We start from the raw sequence: 20,179 nt of genomic DNA on the forward strand, positions 1-20,179 counted from the left end.
ACACTGCTTTTCTTTGTCTTTTGTGTCCATATCTTATACATGCCTTATTTCCCTAAGCTCCTTAAGAAATAATAACTAGCCGAGACCGGTTTGGCTCAGTGGATAGAGCGTAGGTCTTCGGACTGAAAGGTCCGGGTTCGATTCCGGTCAAGGGCATGTACCTTGGTTGCAGGCACATCCCCATTAGGGGGTGTGCAAGAGGCAACTGATCGATGACTCTCTCTCATCGATGTTTCTAACTCTCTGTCCCTCTCTCTTCCTCTCTGTAAAAAATCAATAAAATATATATTTAAAAAAAAAAAAAAAGAAAGAAAAAAAAGAAAGAAAGAATAACTAAACCTCTCTTCAGGATATTCTGTGCTAACCCCTCCATAATAAACCCTTACTTGTCCTCAGCCTTGGTGAATGAATTCTTATCCTGGGGATTCTTTGCCTTCAGGGAACACACTGGAAGTAGCTCTGGATACATGAAAACCTTGCTTGTGGCCAGGATCCAAGCCACTTGCTTTGGTAAACAGGGAAATTTACAGGCTGTAAGAAAAAAAAAAAATCCCAATAAATTAAATTCTAGAATAGACTTCACACAAGTTTCTGATTGCATTTTTGCATTTAGATAGAGCTGTCCCCACCTAACTTAATCCCCTCCAAATCCACGCAAAAGTTTCCACAAGTTTCTGAGCCTAACATATACCTCATGGGAATCCCATTCAATGTGACTAAAATCTGATTTTCTTATTCTTTCCTATTTGGAACACTTAACACACTAAGTAACATAAATACTTAGAAAGTACCTACTAATACCTGGCACAGGGTATGCTAAAAGTATTTTTACCTCCTTCCCCTTTTAGATCCTTGAAAGATAAATGACCTTCAACAATGCTTTCTTTCTTCCAGGATAAGATTTCAACTTCTTAAATGTCCCTCACAAATCTTGTATTCCAAATTTTATTTTATTCTTACTTAACTTTCATTAAGTTTCTCCCAGTTTCCTCTGGAGGATGGGAATTAAAATAAAAAACATAAGGAGAATGAGATGACATGGTCCCATTAATTTCTGTTTTACGGCCTAAGTCTCTCAATTCCAGTCATTTTTCTGCCTTTCCAGAGATAAGAACTACTATAGCCATACTCCTCCTTCCATAGATATTTTTATCACCAGAAAAAAAGTACAGGACACTGTATATATTAGTCATTACTGAAGTTTGGTGTTAAATTAAGTTTTCAGTACCAACATATAGCTAATAAAGTAGTTTGAGATCAGTTTCCATGACCTAATGAACCTTAATTCAAATAAATTCAATTTAACTATGAGAGTCAGGGACTTAAAATCAAATCCAAAGACAACCTAAATCCAGACCAAACCACAACTAATTTGCTAAACCAGGAAACAAATATTTATAAAGTATATGGGTGATGCTTCTTTTCTGATGAGATACCAAACGGTGGATAACACTGGTGCTACAGCAGGGCCCGGAGGGCCTAGGGGCCCTGTAATGGGGGGCCACTGCCGCTTCTGAGGAGGATTTGGCAGCAGCATCTGGGGCCAAGATCAAGGCTGAGGTCAGGGCCTAAGCCAGGGCCGCAGCCATGGAGCTCTCAAAGGCAAGGCCAAGGACAAGGAGTGCTCCCAGTCACCAAGCTGGGCTGCCTGGTTAAAAATTGAAGACCAAGTCCCTGGATGAAATCTAGCTCTTCTCCCTGCCCATCAAGGAATCTGAGATTATTGACTTTTTCCTGTGAATCTCCACAAAGATGAGGTTTTGGAGATTATGCCTGTGCGAAGGCAGACACGTGCTGGACAAAGGACCTGGTTCAAGGCATTTGTTGCCACTGGGGACTACAATGGACACGCTGGTCTGGGTGTAAGTACGGGAAGGAAATAGCCGCTGCCCCCTACCCGTCTTGACGGTTTTACGAGGACTCCAATCAATGCTGACATGTGTTTTGAAATCTTCAATGAGCTTCATGGCTCCCATCAGGTTACAGGGTTGGAACAAGGTCTGAAACTTGGGGTTGAACTGCTGGTGAAGGGCAATGGAGCTTTGAGCAAAGGTTCCCAGCTCTTCCTGGGAAAACAGGACACAAAGAGATTTAAGTTCCAGGCCATTAGTATCAATTGCCCTTATCTTCTGTGTGAAAAACTGTCCTTCCTATTACAGGATAAAAACAGGTAAAAAAAAAAAAAAATCATCCTAAACGCTTTCACAATTAACATTACCTCTTTAAGACTGCAAGTCAGAGCAATACTCTCAAGGAAACTGAATACACTCTCTGCCCTTTCATGAAAATCAGTGATTTATGTTCTTTCAGCAAACACAGGAAGACATAGGAATAGCTACCAAAACATGCAGGAGAGAAGAAGAAATATAGATTATGGTGGGTGAATATCTGTGAGAAATGACTTGCCAAGCTAACTGTATACTCAATCTTTAGAGTTAGGGATATTTGGAACCTTACAAGAAATATCCTGGTAGTACTGGCCTCCGAGTTGAGACTGGGGTTGGAGGTGGAGAGAAGGTGAATTTGCGTCAAGAGCTGAACATGCTGGGGAAGGAAAGAAAACAACACAGTGACATGTTATGATGCCATTTGAGGAACCCAGAAGATCTTGTCAAGATATCTGCAACTTTATTATACATCTTTTGCTTTCTCGATAGTCTATAAGTACAACATAGTATGAATTTTACAGTTATGTTTCCCTGGAGCAAAATAATAGAATCAGAAGAAATTTAACCTCAAACCAGAGAAACTGAGATTAGAAAGAAGAAACAACTATTCTGGCCACAGACTGTTAAATCAGAATGGATTACTAGGATTCTTTGAAATCTATAATTCTGAATATTATCAACATACATATATGCATTCTCGCCTGAGCCATGAGGACTCATGAGCATAAGTTCTCAGGGCCCCGCTGATGTGAAGATCCTGGGTTCCTATGGTTTCAATGAGTGTCAAGACACCTATTTCTGACTTTTACAAAGCTGCCAACTTTGGCTTCAGGTCCAAGCCATGGGACGATCCAATAGAACATTACCAAGAAGAGTCTCACCTGCTGCATCTGCTGCTGGAGCCTCTTCCTCTGAGCTGGGTCTAGAATCAGAGTCTGAGGAACGTTCTCACTCTGGGGCTTCACCCTGTCTACTTCCTGCTGCTGTTTGGCTGAAGATTTTCTCAACTTCAGCTGCTCCAGGAGCTCCTTCATTGTACGATGTTGCTCATTTAGCAAGTTGGCCAGTGGTTCTTCAAACCTATTCCCAACAGGGAGATGACTGAACGTGAACATTTCCGTTGGTCCACAACACATCCAATTCCTTCTAATAGTGGTCTAAGAGAGTCTGCATAATTTCTATCTACTGATAATTCCTAAATTCCACTTTAGCCAGTAAGCAAAACTGGTAGTCTATCCAAATCTTTTCCCAAAGTTGTTAGCATAGATTCAAATAAGATGATTCTGAACTGTACCTCATTCCCATTTTTCTATACAGTCCTCTAAGTAATCCTATATAATATATAAAAGCCTAATATGCTAGTGTCCAACCATTCGACTAGTCGCTATGACACGCACTGACCACCAGGGGGCAGATGCCCCGACCAGTAGATTAGCTTGCTGCTGGGGTCTGGCCAATCGGGAATGGGCGAAAAGGGCCAGACACGCCCTGGACAAATCCGTGTACTGGGCTGGATTCGGCCTGATCCCAGCAGGCCAAGTGAGGGACCTCACGGGTACACAAACCCATGCACTGGGCCTCTAGTATACAAATAAAAGGAGGAGAGAAACATCAGGATAACAAAGCAGTCAAAGAGCAAATGGAAACTTACCATTCCAATATCATACTGATATGCACATTAATCTGAAACTTGTTCTTAACAAGTATATAAAATATCCTCAACGTATAGCATTTGTTCTCTGACATACCCATTCCTCCAATCCCTGATCTAGCTTCTCCCATTCCACTCTTGTTCTGCACTGCTTTTTTTTCTTAAAAATTCAAAGACCTGCAGGCATGAAGCAACAAGGGATATACTAAAATACATGGCAGTTTAACTGACCTGGTGAATATGGCTCGCCATATCCTGGTAACTCCCTGAAACCCCATCTGGTGAGACAAAGGGCTTCTAGAAAACCAGGTGTCCTCAAAAGTGGCCTGCCTTCAGACTCACTCGCTTACAAACATTCACTGTCAGCTGAAGCCTAGAGACAGCAGCTTGAAAGGGGCCAGAGACATACAGGGACAAACGGAATTGTATGGCTTCATGGCAAGCGCCACCACTGTCCTTGTGTTGAGCCCTCCCTACACACAGCTGGCAGATGCAGGAGGGTGCCAAATCTGAATCTGCATTAACCTGAGGAACACCATTAGCACCAGCAGGTGACACCGAGACTCTGCTCCACCCAACATTGTCAATAACACCTCAATAAAGCTAAAAGTGGAAATTCTGAGATACTTGTTATAGTTTCATTATGGTATTTACTGTAATGAAGTATGACTAATATTTCTAGCTTTTACACATTGGCTAATATACTTTGTTGTCTTCACTAAACTGCAAGTTCCCTTAAAGACTAGCCTTCAAATGGATCCCAGGCTCTCTAGCTGGGTAATGCTGTTCGGTTAAAACACAGGACTCATTAGGAGCTGTGGATCTCTAAGTTTTGCTTTGTTCCATCCAGGGAATAAACCCCATCCTGGTTTGTTTCTTCTCAGAATGAATAACAATAATGTACAGATTATGCAAACCCATCGCAAAAATAGGGGGGGGGGGAATTAAAGCCTCTACTTTCTGGGTGGAGCAACAGAAGTGCTAACTTTATGTGATGAGGGCAGTACATATATTTCAGACTCTAGGGCATTACTACAGGTGCTTCATGGTTCGTTCAATTAATGCCTAGGTAATTAACAAACATTCATTAACATTTACCAGATGTTAACGGCAAATGAGGTGAACAAAGAGACATGATAGATATGACAATTTGGGGTAGTTTTTGTGGCTGGCCACGTAGAGTCCTACATACCTCTCCAGCACCACTCACCTGGAGAAGTTGCCATTGATGCCAGCTGCTGATTTTTCTCCCTTCCCAAACAGATACAGCTTGGTCTATAGCTGCACTGCCCCGTAATAAGGAGATTTATTCACCTGACGGCTAATACCCCGTAGGGCTGGGGAATTAACTGAAATTTCTGAAAACCTTTTAGAAGACATTGTTTCTCTAGTCTAAGTTTCAAGGTCTCTGACAGGCCTACCGTAGGGCTTGAGGAGTATTAAAGTTAGGGCGAGGCTCGGCCACACGCTCCTCCTCCTCTGGGCCATCCTCCTCCATGCTGGGGAATCCCATCTCATCTTGGAACTGAGGAAAAGGAAAAGGAGCGTTTTCCGGGGGACCGGGCATGTGAAGTCCCTGCAGCAGTGAGAAGGGAAATCAATCACTAAATTTACAGGATATGCTGGCACTCAGAAAGAGTATTTTTCTCACTTGAGGACTCCCACAGTCCCGCACATGGGATGACTACACTGTTACCCCAGGGGGAAGAAAATCTCTCAACTGGTCAATCTGCAGAGCTAAGGACAGAGCATGGATAACTCACAGCGATCATAACTATCTTTCAAGAGACAAATTTATGAAAAAAGTAACTATGTGAGTTTAGAATAATCTAAAACTAGTATGCAATCCTTAAGGATGCACCAAATGATAACTGGGAAAGCCACCCAAAGTTTGCAAGTAAAGTTTACTAAGAATTATCTATATATAGATAATCCAAGTTTGTTAGTAATCAATATTCTCCTGCCATTATATTCTCTCCTGGGTGGACTAAACGGAGAATTGGCTTTGTATGAACATCATTCTGGAGGCAGAGGCCCTGGGACCAAAAGACAGAGCTAGCTGAAGAATCTATTTTTACCATCCATTCTTACCCAAAGATCCTTACTCACAGTTTCAAACAGCTCTTCCATCAGTCCATTCACTTCCTTTTCTGCAAGAAAACCCAAACAGTATGTTGTGGGCACATTCCCATCAGAGGGAATTCCAAGAAAACAATGTATGTTATTTTCAGCAAGGCATTTGACAAAATCCTCATATATATCTAACATTCATTATTCAAAAACATTTACTGAATACCAACTATGCCTCAATCCTGTTCTAGAAACTTGGAATACATGAGAGAACTAAACAGTCTTATTCTGAAGTCAGAGTAGCTCAGTGGTTGAGTATCACAGTTCGATTCCTGGTCAGGACACATTCCAGGGTTGCCAGCTCGATTCCTAATAGGGGGCATGCAGGAGGCCAATAATTCTCTCTCATCATTGATGTTTCTATCTCTCCATCTTCCTTCCTCTCTGAAATAAAATATTTTTTTAAATATATATATATATATATATAGGCCGAATCGGTTTGCTCAATGGATAGAGCGTCGGCCTGCAGACTGAAAGGTCCCAGGTTTGATTCTGGTCAAGGGCATGTACCTTGGTTGCGGGCACATCCCCAGGAGGGGGTGTGCAGGAGGCAGTTGATCAATGTCTCTCTCATGGATGTTTCTAACTCTCTATCCCTCTCCCTTCCTCTCTGTGAAAAATCAATAAAATATATTTTTAAAAAATATTTATATAAAAAATAATAATAAAAATAAAGCTTTCTTCATAACCTGATCAAAAGCTAACAATGTAATACATGTAATAAAAATCAATACTTTCTGAAATATGTTTTCTATCACTGGCAATGAAGTAATTTTTCAAACAAATGACTCAAGTCAAGTGATTTGCTTTGCATGCCTCCAATCTTGTCTCTTTATATTAAACTGGTAGTTAATCAAAACGGTATTTCTAAAATCCAAATAAGTTCCTATTGATTTCTGACTTAAAACTCTTTGAGCTCTCCTTTTTGATAAACCAAAACTCAAATTCAAGGTTCTCAAATTCCAAGTCTGAACACTGATTACCCTTTTCTACCACCATTTACTCACACAACTATACCAACTACTTACTATTTCCCCAACACACTTATTGTTGTTTCACAATTCTGTTGATTATAGATGCTCTTTATTTGTAATATCCTTCTCTGCCCCCGTATACCAAAAACTTCCTATTCCTCCTTCAGAACTAGAATAAAAAAAATCTCAACTTGTGAATCCTTCCCTGAGCCCTCCCACCCTAATTTCACACCATCACTATATTTTACCCTCTTTTAGGCCACTAGCGTACCCTATCCACAATTTATCACTTTGTATTATAATGTTTTCTTTTAAAATATATTTTTATTGATTTCAGAGAGGAATGGAGAGGGAGAGAGAGACAGAAACATCAATGATGAGAGAGAATCATTGATTGGCTGCCTCCTGCACACCCCCTACTAGGCATCAAGTCTGCAACCCAGGCACCTGCCCTGACCAGAATTGAATTTGAGACCCTCCGGTCTACAGGTTATCCCTTATCCATTGAGCCAAACCGACTAGGGCTATTATAATGTCTTCTGTTTGTATGCCCTACAAAACTGTCACCCTATAAGACTCAGGCCATGTTTTATTCATTATGGTATTCTAAGTATAATCCCTGCCAAATACTGGACTCAATACGTAACTATGGGATGTGTAAATGAGTGACTGATAGGCTTTCTGAATATATACCTACATTTAAAGATTTATAGAAATAGGATAGAGGAAGCTTAAATGTCTCAGATTAAATGGACTGCAAATTTTACCCTCAAAAATATACAAAGTGAACAAATGTAGATGGGACACAGTTAAGAGCAGGACTCATAGTAAACACAGACTTACTGGTGATTCTCACTGCCCGGTCGGTGCGGAAATCCTCTGTGTCTGGTTCGTCACGGTCTTCCAGGAAATTGTATTCTGGATCATCATCATCATCCGCCTCATCTAGAAAACACAAAGTTTCAGACACTCATTCCCAACTCTGAACTCTTATCTTTAGTGACAATGTAAGATATTCAGCACTATGAGACTCTGTTCCAATAAAGAACATTTATCCTTAAGTTGTTTTTGTTTTGTTTTGTTTTTAATATATTTTATTGATTTTTTTACAAAGAGGAAGGGAGAGGGATAGAGAGCCAGAAAAACCAATGAGAGAGAAACTTCGATCAGCTGCCTCCTGCACACCCTCCAGGGATATGCCGACAACCAAGGTACAGACCCTTGACCGGAATCAAACCTGGGACCCTTCAGTCCGCAGGCTGACGCTTCATCCACTGAGCCAAATCTGCCAGGGCTATCCTTAAGTTTTAAAAGAATTTATTTTTTATCCTCCGTGCCTTTGCACAGATCACTTCCTACAGCTGACTCATCTCACCTATCCTCTCCAATAAGCCAAATTTCTTCCTTCCTCCAAACAAGACTTAAATCTGTCAAAATGCAGCAAAAGCAAGAAAACTGGACATATAATTTATCTCAGGAATCCCACTTTGATTATTACATCTTATTAAAATAATACTTTTTTAAAAATATATTTTATTGATCCTTTTACAGAGAGGAAGGGAGAGAGAGAGAGAGCTAGAAACGTCGATGAGAGAGAAACACCGACCAGCTGCCTCTTGCACACCCCCTACTGGGGATGTGCCCGCAACCAACGCACATGCCCCTAACTGGAATCGAACCTGGGACCCTTCAGTCCGCAGACCGACGCTCTACCACTGAGCCAAACAGGTTTCGGCTGAAAATGATACTTTTGTTAAACTTCATGAAGGCATTGATAGTGAAAAAATAAATAATTCTAATTCCCAAAAATTAGGAAATGACTATAATACGAAATGCAAAGATGCAATATTTTATAAGAATTCAATACATACATGACAAAAAACACAATGTAATAACATATAATAATCATTAAGTTTCAAAAATTATATCCCTATATTAGGACTAAAAAATAACTAAAAATACACAAAAATAATAAGCATTTGTTATGTTAGGATATAGAAATATGGTTGTGTTTCTCCCTAATAATTTTCTCTATATCTTTCCCATTTCCCAATTGTTTGCCCAGTCTGTATGGCTCAGTGGTTGAGCATTAACCTATGAACCAGAAGGTCATGAAGAAGTCACTGAATTATTGTTATATTAAAGTAATATTTTTCTGAGGCTTTATTATTTTTTAATTATTTATTTTAAAATATATTTGTTGATTTCAGAGAGTAAGGGAAAGGGAGAGATAGAAACACCAATGATGACAGAGAATCACTGATCGGCTGTCCCCTGCATGCCCCCTACTAGGGATCAAGCCTGACTCAGGCATGTGCCCTGACTGGGAATCAAACCGTGACTTCCTGGTTCATAGGTTGTCGGTTATTCACTGACCCACACTGGCCAGGCCCTGGGACAATTTTATTTATTTATTTATTTATTTATTTATTTATTTATTTATTAAATCAATCTTTATTGTTCATATTACAAAGGTTCCTCATTTCTTCCCCCCTACACCAGGTTCCCACCCCACTCTCCGCCCCCTCCCCATCCCCCATTGTCCTCATCCATAGGTGCAGTTTATGTTCAGTCTCTTCCTCCCTCCCTTTCCCCGATAGTGAATCCCTTTTCAGATAGTAAATCAGTTACTTAGCATTTTCTCATATCAATAATACCTCCACATGCCCAATGATACACTTCACACAAAAGACATTTCCAAATAGGTCAACCAGCCTCATCCAGGCCCCACCCAAGGCACTCACAGATCAACACCCCAGCCCTAAACTAACTCAACACATCCAGATCTAAGCCTTCATCACTTGATTCAGCAGACCCTCAAGTTCCCACAAAAGTTTCCAGCCATGTCTGAGAGGCAGCCGTCAGGCAGGGGCAGGCGAGGAGCGAGCTGTTCCGGGCCTGGATGCTCCGGGCCTGGCCTCTGTTGCTCTGGTTCGTTCCACAACCAGCTGCTCCAGGTCTGGTCACTGCCGCTCCCAACATAGTTGCTCTGGACTTAGCTGCTGCTGCTCCGGGCCTGGCCGCACCCGACCCGGCCGCTCCGGGCCTGGCCACTCCCAGCCTGGCAGCTGCTGCTCCGGGCCTGGCCACACCAGACCCGGCTGCTCCGGGCCTGGCCGCTCCCAGCCTGGCAGCTGCTGCTCCAGGCCTGGCCACACCAGACCCGGCTGCTCCGGGCCTGGCTGCTCCCAGCCTGGCAACCGCTGCTTTGGGCCTGGCCGCACCAGACCCGGCTGCTCCGAGCCTGGCCGCTCCCAGCCTGGCAGCCACTGCTCCGGGCCTGGCCGCTCCCTGGGACAATTTTAGATCAGTGATGTCCAAAAGAACTTTCTACAATGATGAAAACGTTATAAATATGCATTGTACAACAATAGTAGCCACTGACTGTGTGGAAGTTGAGAACTTGAAATGTGGCTAGTGCAACTGAGGAACTGAATTTATATATATATATAATCTTTATTGATTTCAAAGAGGAAGGGAGAGAGGAGAGATAGAAACATCAATGATAAGGGAGAATCATGATTGGGTGCCTCCTGCACATCCCCTACAAGGGGTCAAGCCCCCAACGCAGGCATGTGCTCTTGACTGGAATCGAACCTGGGACCCTTCAGTCTGCAGGCTGACACTCTATGCACTGAGCCAAATCAGCTGCCTCCTGCACACCCCCTACCGGGGATGTGCCCACAACCAATGTATATGCCCTTGACCAGAATTGAACCTGAGACCTTTCAGTCCGCAGACCAACGCTCTACCCATTGAGCCAAACCGGTTTCGGCTAACCTATGGAATTCTGTCTTCCTAATCTCTACAGTCATTTCTTATTAAGTCTCTTCACAGCAGATCCTTTTCAAACACTGCTGAATAATGAAAGCACTGAAAGAGCCTATAACATATGGATATGATATTAATGTTTGGACACCCATCTGTTTGGGTGCAAGAATTGCAATAGACAACTTTTGCTCACAACACACAAATGGGTCAGCCAATGTTCTCAGAATACCTATTTGGCAAACATGTTAAAAAAAAATCAATGAAAAACATATCCTTGGGTGAGGATTAAAAAAAGAGAATAGGACAAAATCTGGAATCATTACAATCCTTCTGATCTGAGGACAATGTAAGAAGTAAACAATGTGCTTATGGCTATGGTACAAGCCTTATAGAATAAAACAGGTTTAATAATGGAGTTGATTGACAAAAAGAAGTAGAGATGAAAACTATAGAGAAGGAAGGAGGGCCCTAACAGGGTGTCAACTCTACTGTAGGTTTTTCTGACCTTTAGCAAAGTCTGGTTTCATTTGACCTTCTTGCAAGTGGGAGTTTGGATTCTTTCGCTTGCATCATAAAGAACCTTAACACATACAACCAATAGACACAAAACTCTGGGGAGGGAGGGTATGTATGGGGGTGGGGGCAATGGTAAAACATGTACACAGATAATAATTTAATAAAAAAAAACCTAATAACCAAAATATCCAAATAAATAAATATTTTTATTATATATTCTAAAAAAAGAACCTTAACACAATAGTCAAGTGAACCAATGCACTCCAATCAATGAGAGGGTATATAAAATTATGTGTGCATTTATATTTCAGGGGAAGATTCTTAGCATTCAAGATTCCCAAAGATTCTAAAACAAAAAAGTAGGGAAGAAAAGAATTTAACTACTAATCGATCTATTCAAAACTGTAATATACAAATCGACCAAATGGCAGAATGACCGATCACTATGACATGCACTGACCACCAGGGGCAGACGCTCAATGCAGGAGCTGCTCCCAGCCCACAGGCCCCAATTGGGGGTGGGGGGGTAAGGGGTGTTAGCGAGCACGTAGCACCAGGCCAACCAAGGCAGGTTCAAGCGAGGGCTCTGATCACCCTGCCAGTCATCCCCCAAAGATCAGCTCTGATCACCGGCCAGGCCTAGGGACCCTAACTGTACACAAATTTTGTGCACCAGGCCACTAGTCCTATATAATAAAAGGCTAATATACAAATCAACCAACGGCGGAACAATTGTTGCTATGACACACCCTGACCACTGGGGGGAGGGGGAAGACGCTGAATGCAAGAGCTGCACTCTGGTGGTCAGTGCATTCTCACAGGGGGAGCACTGCTCAGCCAGAAGCTGGGCTCACGGCACAGGCTGGGCTGAGGGACAACTCCTTGAGAGCACAAATTTTGTGCACCAGGCCTCTAGTTTAAAATAAATTGCTGGATAAATACCAAATTCAATTAACCAAAAATATCTTCTTTAAGGTCCAACTAATGAAAATTTCACCATAAAGTAGACAAAGTATTATAGATAGTAAATGCAAGTAGAACTACTTACCTTCATTTCCCACATCATCATTCATGAGTCCCCCAAGCCACAACTTCCATTCCTCATCATCTGCTGTATTGTGGTCATACATGTCTGGGGTGATGTCTGGAGCTTGAAGCTCTGCCTCTAGTTGTCCCAGGGGAACATCTGTCAGAGGCATCTTAGAGCGGGTTCGGAATGCAATGAGACTGTCATCCATTGGCTAGCCAATAGAGAAGGAAACAAAAACATATCACTGAATGCCTACTGCTTCCAAATTCTCCAAATCTCATCATATTCTATGTGTTTCTCCTCTTAGCTAAAACGATAAAGTCTCTTCTCTAAACTATTTGGGTTTATTATTCTTTGAGAAACTTTAAGGATAATGACATCAGTCTTAAAACCAAATTTCAAAGACATTTAAAACAGCTTACTAAGTTATAATTTATGTGTCATAAAATTCACCATTAAAGACCTGCCAGGGTGGCTCAGTGGTTGAGCATTGACCTAAAAACCAGGAGGTCACAGTTTGATTCCCAGTGAGGGCACATGCCTGGGTTGCAGGCTCAATCTCCAGTAGTGGGTGTGCAAGAGGCAGCCAATCAATGATTACTGTTTCTATCTCTCTCTGAAATCAATAAAAATGTATTTAAAAAAAGAGAAATGATCCTTTCATTAAAAAAAAAAAAAAATCACCATTACAGGTATAAAACTGAGTGGATTTTACTGTATTCACAGAGTTGTATAATCATCAACACTATTAAATTCCTGAACATTTTCATTACCCCGCTCAAAAAATCCAATTCCCACTAGCAGTCACTCCCAACCCATTCTCACCTGCATCCAGTCTCTTGTTAACCACTTATCTACCTTCTGTCTCTAAAGATTTGCTTATGCTGGCTATTTCATATAAATGGAATCATACAATACGTACGTAGCCTTCTGTCTCTGGCTTCTTTTACTTAGCATAAGTTCAGTCATTTTGTAGAATGTATCAAACCTTTGTTCCTTTTTAGTGCACAATAATATTCCATATATGTGGATATTCAATTTCTGGTTTATTGCTTTATCACTTGAGGAAAATTTCAGTTGTTTTTAATTTGAAGCTACTATGAATAATACTGCTGTGAACATTTGTGTGTACATTTTTACATGGACATGATTTCAATTCTCTGGAAAAGGAACTGCTGGGTCATATGGTAATTATTGAGAAACCACCAAACCGTTTTTCCAAAGTGGCTGTACCAGTTTATATTCCCAGCAGCAACATTATAGCCATCCTAGTGGTAATGAAGTGAAATCTCATTGTAGTTTTGGTTTGCACTTTCCTAATGACTGAAAATGTGGAGCATCTTTTCACTGCTTATTGGCCATTTGCATATTTTCTTTGGAGAAATGTCTATTCATATGCTTTGCCCATTACAAATTTTTTAATTTTTCAATTATAGTTGACATACAGTATTATATTAGTTTTAGGTATATAACATAGTGATTAGGTATTTACATAACTTACATAAGTTTAATACCCATCTGACACCATACTGTTGACTATATTCCCCTTGACTGATTTTATACTAGCAATTTGTACATCTTAATCCCTCCCCTTTTATCCTTCATCCCTTCCCAAATTTCCATTTTTTAATTGGGTTGCTAATTAAACATTTGTCCCAAAAGAACATTTTTGCCGTGACCGGTTTGGCTCAGTGGATAAAGCTTGGCCTGTGGACTCAAGGGTCCTAGGTTCGATTCCGGTCCAGGGCATGTAACTTGGTTGTGGGCACATCCCCAGTAGGAGGTGTGCAGGAGGCAGCTGATCGGTGTTTCTCTCTCATCAATGTTTCTAACTCTCTCTCTCTCTCCCTTCCTCTCTGTACAAAATCAATAAAATATATTTTTTAAAAAAAAAAAACTTTTTTTTTTAAATTTACTCATTTTAGAGAGAAAGGAAAGAGGGGGAGAGGAAGGGGGGGAGAGAAATTGAAATTTGTTGTACCATTTATTTATGCATTCATTGGTTGAATCTTGAATCTTGTATGTGCTCTGACCGGGGATTGAACCTATAACCTTGGTGTATCGGGACAGTGCTCTAAACAACTGGGCTATCCAGCCTGAGCAAAATCTAAATTCTTTATCATGGTTTTTCAAAACCTTCATGATCCTACGCTCAAGCTTAGCTCTTACCCCATTCCTACTACTACTTCCCGTGATCCTTATGAATCAGGAACTTTAAATGTGCTATTTCCTACGAATGAACCATTTTCCCCCAGATCTTTTACATATGCCTGCTCTTTCTCATTCAGATCTCAGCTCAAATGTCGCCTTCTCAAGAGGCTATGTTGTTGTTAATCATCACCTGAGAATGTCTTTCCACTGAGTTTTTGAAAGATAGAGGGAGAGACAGAGAGAAACATTGATGTGAGAGACATCATTTGATTGCCTCCCACATGCGCCCAGACCAAGGCCAAGGATCAAGCTGTAACTGAAGTATGTGCCCTTCAGTCTATGGACCAACGCTCTAATCACTGAGCCAAACTGGTTAGGGCTATGTTCCACATTTAAAATGCTTTCTTTCACATACCTTACTCCTTCCTTAGGAGCTGCCATTCTCACAATAAAATACAATAGTACAAATAAAATAGGATATCAAAGACCTACAATTTAATAACTTTTACTTATATCAGAATTTAATTATCATCCCCTCTCTCTTCCCGACAAATAAATTACTCCATTTGACTTCCCCAGTGATTTATTATTTTCTTTTTAATCTGTTGTTATTAATCCTCACCTGAGGATATTTTTTCCATTGATTTTTAGAGAGAGTGGAAGGGAAGGAGGGAAGGAAAGAAAGAAGGAAGGAGGGAGAGAAAGGGAGAAACATCCATCAATGTGAGAAAGACACATCAATATAGTGCCTCCTGCATATGTCCAGACCAAGGCTGGGAATCAAACCTACAACTCTGGTATGTGCCCTGAACTGGGAATAGAACCTTTGACCCTTGGTCATGGGGTGAGTCTAACCAATAAGCAACACCAGCCAGGCTCTGAGCAATTAGCATTATACTTACCTGAAAAGAATCCATGCAGACTGGACTAGAATCCAGTTCCTCATCCACAGCATGCAACTTCTCCATGAAAGTACTATCTCTGGTCTGTTTGGGCTTTGGAGGAGGTGGAGGCCCCATGGGTACTACTTCAGCACTGATGTGCCTGATGGCAGGTGTGGCAATTTTCTCAGCCTGATTAAATTAAAAGATGCAAGCACATTATAAAAATAAATGGAAGGGATGAAAGGAGAGAGAGGGAAAAAGAAGCAGAGAGATCATATACTAATGATCTTTCTGGACCCATCTAGATAGACATGATAGAGGTACATAAAAACAAAGACTCTGTCAATATATTAATTTAATTAGGTTTCATGCTATTTCCAATGAAGCCAAAGGTTACTAAGGTTAGCAAAAGTGGGAAATGTTATAAAAATGGCTTTAGGACAATATTAGAAAATTGGTATAAAAAAGAGAAGGGTAGAAAAGAAGAAACTCTGTTAATCACTCTTATTTGGCCCCTTTAATGAGACATCACAAAAGCTCTTTCCCTATCACTGGGTTCAGTTTTCTGATTTAAAAGATTTAAAAAACTTTGGAATTTAAACAGTTATAATAACCAGTTAAAAATTCCAGGAAGATCCTGGCATGATTATTGATCTTAATTCATGTTTGGCAAAGGGTAATAGCTCAGAATTCACAGTTATAACTTATCACTTTTGCAGACGTAGATTTACCTCTGATAATATGCTGTTCTCTTCATCCGTTTCATTCATCTCAGAAGACTGCCTCAGTCTGGATTTCTTTGCCCCACGTGGAGACGAAGCAGTGCTTTCAACATCACTTTCCAACAAACTCTACAAAACACATCCGGTTCACTTTTACATTTATGCCTCTACCTCATTCCACTGAGTATGAAGGATCACAAGAGAATGAAATCACAAATTATCATTCAATTAGAGTAAGAGAAAATACATTTAAATAGAAGCTTAATATTTTGAAGGTAGGAACAGAGATCATCAGATCAGTGTGCTCATCAGCAATGCAAACTTTGCAAAGTTGTAAGGCATTCATCAAAGATCCTTTTATAAACAAGTCAAACAACACATTAAGAAATAGAATGTTACTATAGCTAAAAGAAACAAGATAGCTGAAACCAGTTTGGCTCAGTGGATAGAGGGTGTGCAAGAGGCAGCTGATCAATGATTCTCTCTCATTGATGTTTCTAACTCTCTATCCCTCTCTCTTCCTCTCTGTAAAAAAATCAATAAAATATATTTTTTTTAAAAGTCAGTAAAATATATATTTTTTAAAATAATAATAAAATAAAATAAACAAGATAGATGGATCTCAAAGGATTAATGTTAAAAAAGAAAGTCAAACACAAAAGAATACAGACCCTCTCCCTTCAGGGAGCATGACCATGCCATTCCTTCCCCTCTCCTTCCCCAACAGGTATGTATCTCCCAAACTCCAAGGAACCCCAGGAGACTTGTGACCAGGGGAGAAATGGGCAGAGCACCTCTTCCAGGGCTAACTCCCTGAGCCTGTCTCCAAGCCCCCTTTTCTCTGACTTCCTAGTGAGCCAAAGCAGCCCAGCCTGGGCTCTCCTGTTCTGTTTCAATGTCCTTCCTTGTTTCACTGTCCTAAATGTGTTTTTGCTGCGGTCAATAAATTCTTGCTTGCTTTTCTACCGAGAGAGAGAGAGAAAAAGAGAGAGAGAGAGAATACATGCACTATGGGTCCATTTATAAGTTTAAAAACAGTAACTGAACTATAATGTATAGAGCTGCAATTTTAGGTGACATAACTATAAGGAAAAACAAGAAGCCCTAACCAGTTTGGTTCAATGGCTAGAGCCTCAACCTGCAGACTGAAGGGTCCCGGGTTCAATTCTGGTCAGGAGCAAATGCCCAAGTTGCAGGCTCAATCCCCAGTGTGAGGTGTGCAGGAGGCAGCCAATCAATGATTCTCTCTCAACATTGATATTTCTCTCTCTCTCTCCCTCTCTGAAATAAAAATATTAAATCAAAACAAAGAAGTAATCCAAAAAGTCAGGATAATGGTTATCTTTAGGGGAAAAGAAAATGATTATGATCATGAAGGGCAAATAAGAGGTATCTTGGCAATGTTATATTTAATGACTTTGGAGAAGTTTCATGAGAATTAGCTTTAAAATTAGGTTGTATATTTTTTACTGTATGTACAGCTCTGTATGTTATGTTATATTTCATAATACAAGATGTGACAAAATTAAGCATGTAAAAATACCTCTCAGACTTGGATTTATGCAAAGTGAGTAGAAAAAAAGAACAGTGTCTCAATCCTCTCTACAGAACAGGTGACATTACAAAGCAAGAGAATACACTCTGCCTTATTAAGCCCAATTTTTTTCTATATTATCAGCACTCACAGGGTCACCACTGACCTCTTCAGCAGTCTCATCTTCATCTTCATCGTCTGGCTGGTACTCTTCATCTGAGGAATCGTCTTCTTCGAGGTTGATGTCCACAAACTGAGGCGGCTTCACAAATACAATTACAGAGAGAAATAAAGTAAACAGGAAATGTAAACCATGTGCACTTGGAAAATAAGGGGGGAAAGACAAGCAGGAGGGGGGGAAGCCTAATAGCACAATGAGCTAAAAGTAAGGAATAAGAAGCAGGGGTTAAAGAGACTACGAGCAAGAGAATCAAACCTAACAGTTAATAGAAGAAAAATTAAAGCTGAAATTTTAAATGTTTAAGTTAAAAGTCCCAAAAATGTTAACAAATAAAAAGTACTTAGGTTTCAAAACTGATGAAGTCTTTCTGAAAAAGAATTAGAATTACCTCTTCCAAGTTTACCTTAATTTCATTGGCCTTCTTAATTGGTGAAATATTCCATGTTGGAATTACCTAGCAACAAAGAATATAAGTAGTTAAGTTCTCTTGACTGGAATAGACTGTTTTTATTTATTTATTTATTTATTTATTTATTTATTTATTATTTTTTATTCTGTACTAACCACATGCTCCTGCCCCAGCAACGATTTGGGGAGCAGCCACTAATTTGGCCAGTTTTTTTTGTTTTTGTTTTTGTTTTTTTATATTCTTAGTTAAGCCTAAATCTAAGCCCAGTGAGGCCTAAGACTAAGCCTAGTTAAGGCTAAACCTAAGCTTAAGCCTAGTTAAGCCTAAGCTTAGTTAAGCCTAAGCCTAAGCCTAGTTAAGCCTAGGCCTAAGCCTAGTTAAGCCTAAGCCTAAGATTAATTAAGCCTAAGCCTAAGCCTAGTTAAGCCTAAGCCTAAGATTAATTAAGCCTAAGCCTAAGCCTAGTTAAGCCTAAGCCTAGTTAAGCCTAAGCCTAGTTAAGCCTAAACCTAAGCTTAAGCCTAAGCTTAAACCTAAACCTAGTTAAGCCTAAGCCTAAGCCTAAGCCTAAGCCTAAGACTAGTTAAGCCTAAGCCAAAGTCTAAGCCTAGTTAAGTCTAGGCCTAAGACTAAGCCTAGTTAAGCCTAAGCCTAGTTAAGCCTAGGCCTAAGCCTAGTTAAGCCTAAACCTAAGCTTAAGCCTAAGCCTAAGCTTAAGCCTAAGCCTAGTTAAGCCTAAGCCTAAGCCTAAGCTTAAGCCTAAAATTAGTTAAGCCTAAGCCAAAGCCTAAGCCTAGTTAAGTCTAGGCCTAAGACTAAGCCTAGTTAAGCCTAAGCCTAAGCTTAAGCCTAAGTCTAGTTAAGCCTAAGCCTACGCCTAGTTAAGCCTAAGACTAAGCCTAGTGAAGCCTAAGACTAAGCCTAGTTAAGCCTAAGCCTAAGCCTAGTTAAGCCTAAGCCTAAGCCTAAGCCTAGTTAAGCCTAAGCCTAAGCTTAAGCCTAGTTAAGCCTAGGCCTAAGCCTAGTTAAGCCTAAGCCTAGGCCTAAGCCTAGTTAAGCCTAAGCCTAATTAAGCTTAAGCCTAAGCCTAAACCTAGTTAAGCCTAAGCCTAAGCATAGACTGTTTTTAATGTTTACTTTCTCTTTACCCTTACAAAGAGCCATTTACCTACCATGGAGCTGCCCTGAGCTAAGGTACTGATTATCCCTGAGAGTATACTCTCAAATATCTGTCATAGCTTGACAGCAGAAAAGGTGAGAAAACTATTTCCATCATCAGCATTCTGCCTTAGACCAGGTAAGACTCTGTATCTGTCTTGTCTACTTTAAATCACAGCTTGGGTTCACACAAAATAATGTAAAAACTACTTGTAAACTACAATATTATAGGTGACAGTAGCCTTTTGATATCAATACTTTTTTACTCAATTACATAAATCTACCATTAGAATGCCTCCAAAGAGCCAGCCACACAAAGTTCCCTTTTTTAAAAAATATATTTTTATTGATTTCAGAGAGGAAGAGAGAGGAAGACCGAAACATCAATGATGAGAGAGAATCATTGATCAGCTGCCTCCTGCCACCCCCTACTGGAAATCGAGCCCGCAACCCAGGCATGCCCCCGCCCACTGGAATCAAACCCGGGACCCTTCAGTCCACAGACTGACTCTCTACCCATTGGGCGTCAGCCTGCAGATTGAAGGGCAAACCGGCCAGGGCAACGAAATGATTATGAAAGGATTTGGAGTGAGGTGTCAAACTGTCCACAACTTATTTTCAAATACTAGTATAGGAACAAACAATAGAGTTATAAAGCAAATATGGCAAAATTTTACAATTGTTAAATCTAGATCGAATATGGATTCACTAAAACTTTCTCAACGTTTTTCATGTTTTAAAACAGTAGAGTTGGAGGAAAAGATTTTAAAATAATTTTTTTAAAGCTCCTACATAGTGCTGACAAAATGCCATTGGAGTAGGTAATTTCTTGATTATTTACTTGTGATCCAATCAAAATCACTTTATGAACAAAATCCAACAGGCCACTGGGTTCTATCT

General features: G+C 40.3%; 1 protein-coding gene across 9 annotated transcripts in view; it reads right to left on the bottom strand.

The window, feature by feature from the left end:
- GON4L (gon-4 like) overlaps nucleotides 1–20,179 on the bottom strand; it is a 48,572-nt gene that overhangs the window by 16,802 nt on the left and 11,591 nt on the right. For 2 of the 9 annotated variants that reach the window (XM_084866677.1, XM_084866676.1), the window contains exons 7-18: nucleotides 18,116–18,166; nucleotides 17,683–17,793; nucleotides 16,007–16,126; nucleotides 15,294–15,464; nucleotides 12,259–12,451; nucleotides 7,767–7,868; nucleotides 5,911–5,969; nucleotides 5,241–5,395; nucleotides 3,050–3,248; nucleotides 2,458–2,544; nucleotides 1,898–2,066; nucleotides 387–531 (exon numbers count right to left, since the gene is read on the bottom strand). In XM_084866677.1, coding sequence (XP_084722803.1) covers nucleotides 387–531; nucleotides 1,898–2,066; nucleotides 2,458–2,544; nucleotides 3,050–3,248; nucleotides 5,241–5,395; nucleotides 5,911–5,969; nucleotides 7,767–7,868; nucleotides 12,259–12,451; nucleotides 15,294–15,464; nucleotides 16,007–16,126; nucleotides 17,683–17,793; nucleotides 18,116–18,166 — 1,562 coding nt within the window. The remainder of the gene's footprint in view (nucleotides 1–386; nucleotides 532–1,897; nucleotides 2,067–2,457; nucleotides 2,545–3,049; nucleotides 3,249–5,240; nucleotides 5,396–5,910; nucleotides 5,970–7,766; nucleotides 7,869–12,258; nucleotides 12,452–15,293; nucleotides 15,465–16,006; nucleotides 16,127–17,682; nucleotides 17,794–18,115; nucleotides 18,167–20,179) is intronic. The other 7 variants (XM_084866684.1, XM_084866680.1, XM_084866682.1 and 4 more) reach the window with 7 other exon arrangements.

The sequence above is a fragment of the Pipistrellus hanaki genome (genome assembly GCF_964339955.1).
Source record: "Pipistrellus hanaki genome assembly, chromosome: 18".
NCBI classification, from domain to species: domain Eukaryota; kingdom Metazoa; phylum Chordata; class Mammalia; order Chiroptera; family Vespertilionidae; genus Pipistrellus; species Pipistrellus hanaki.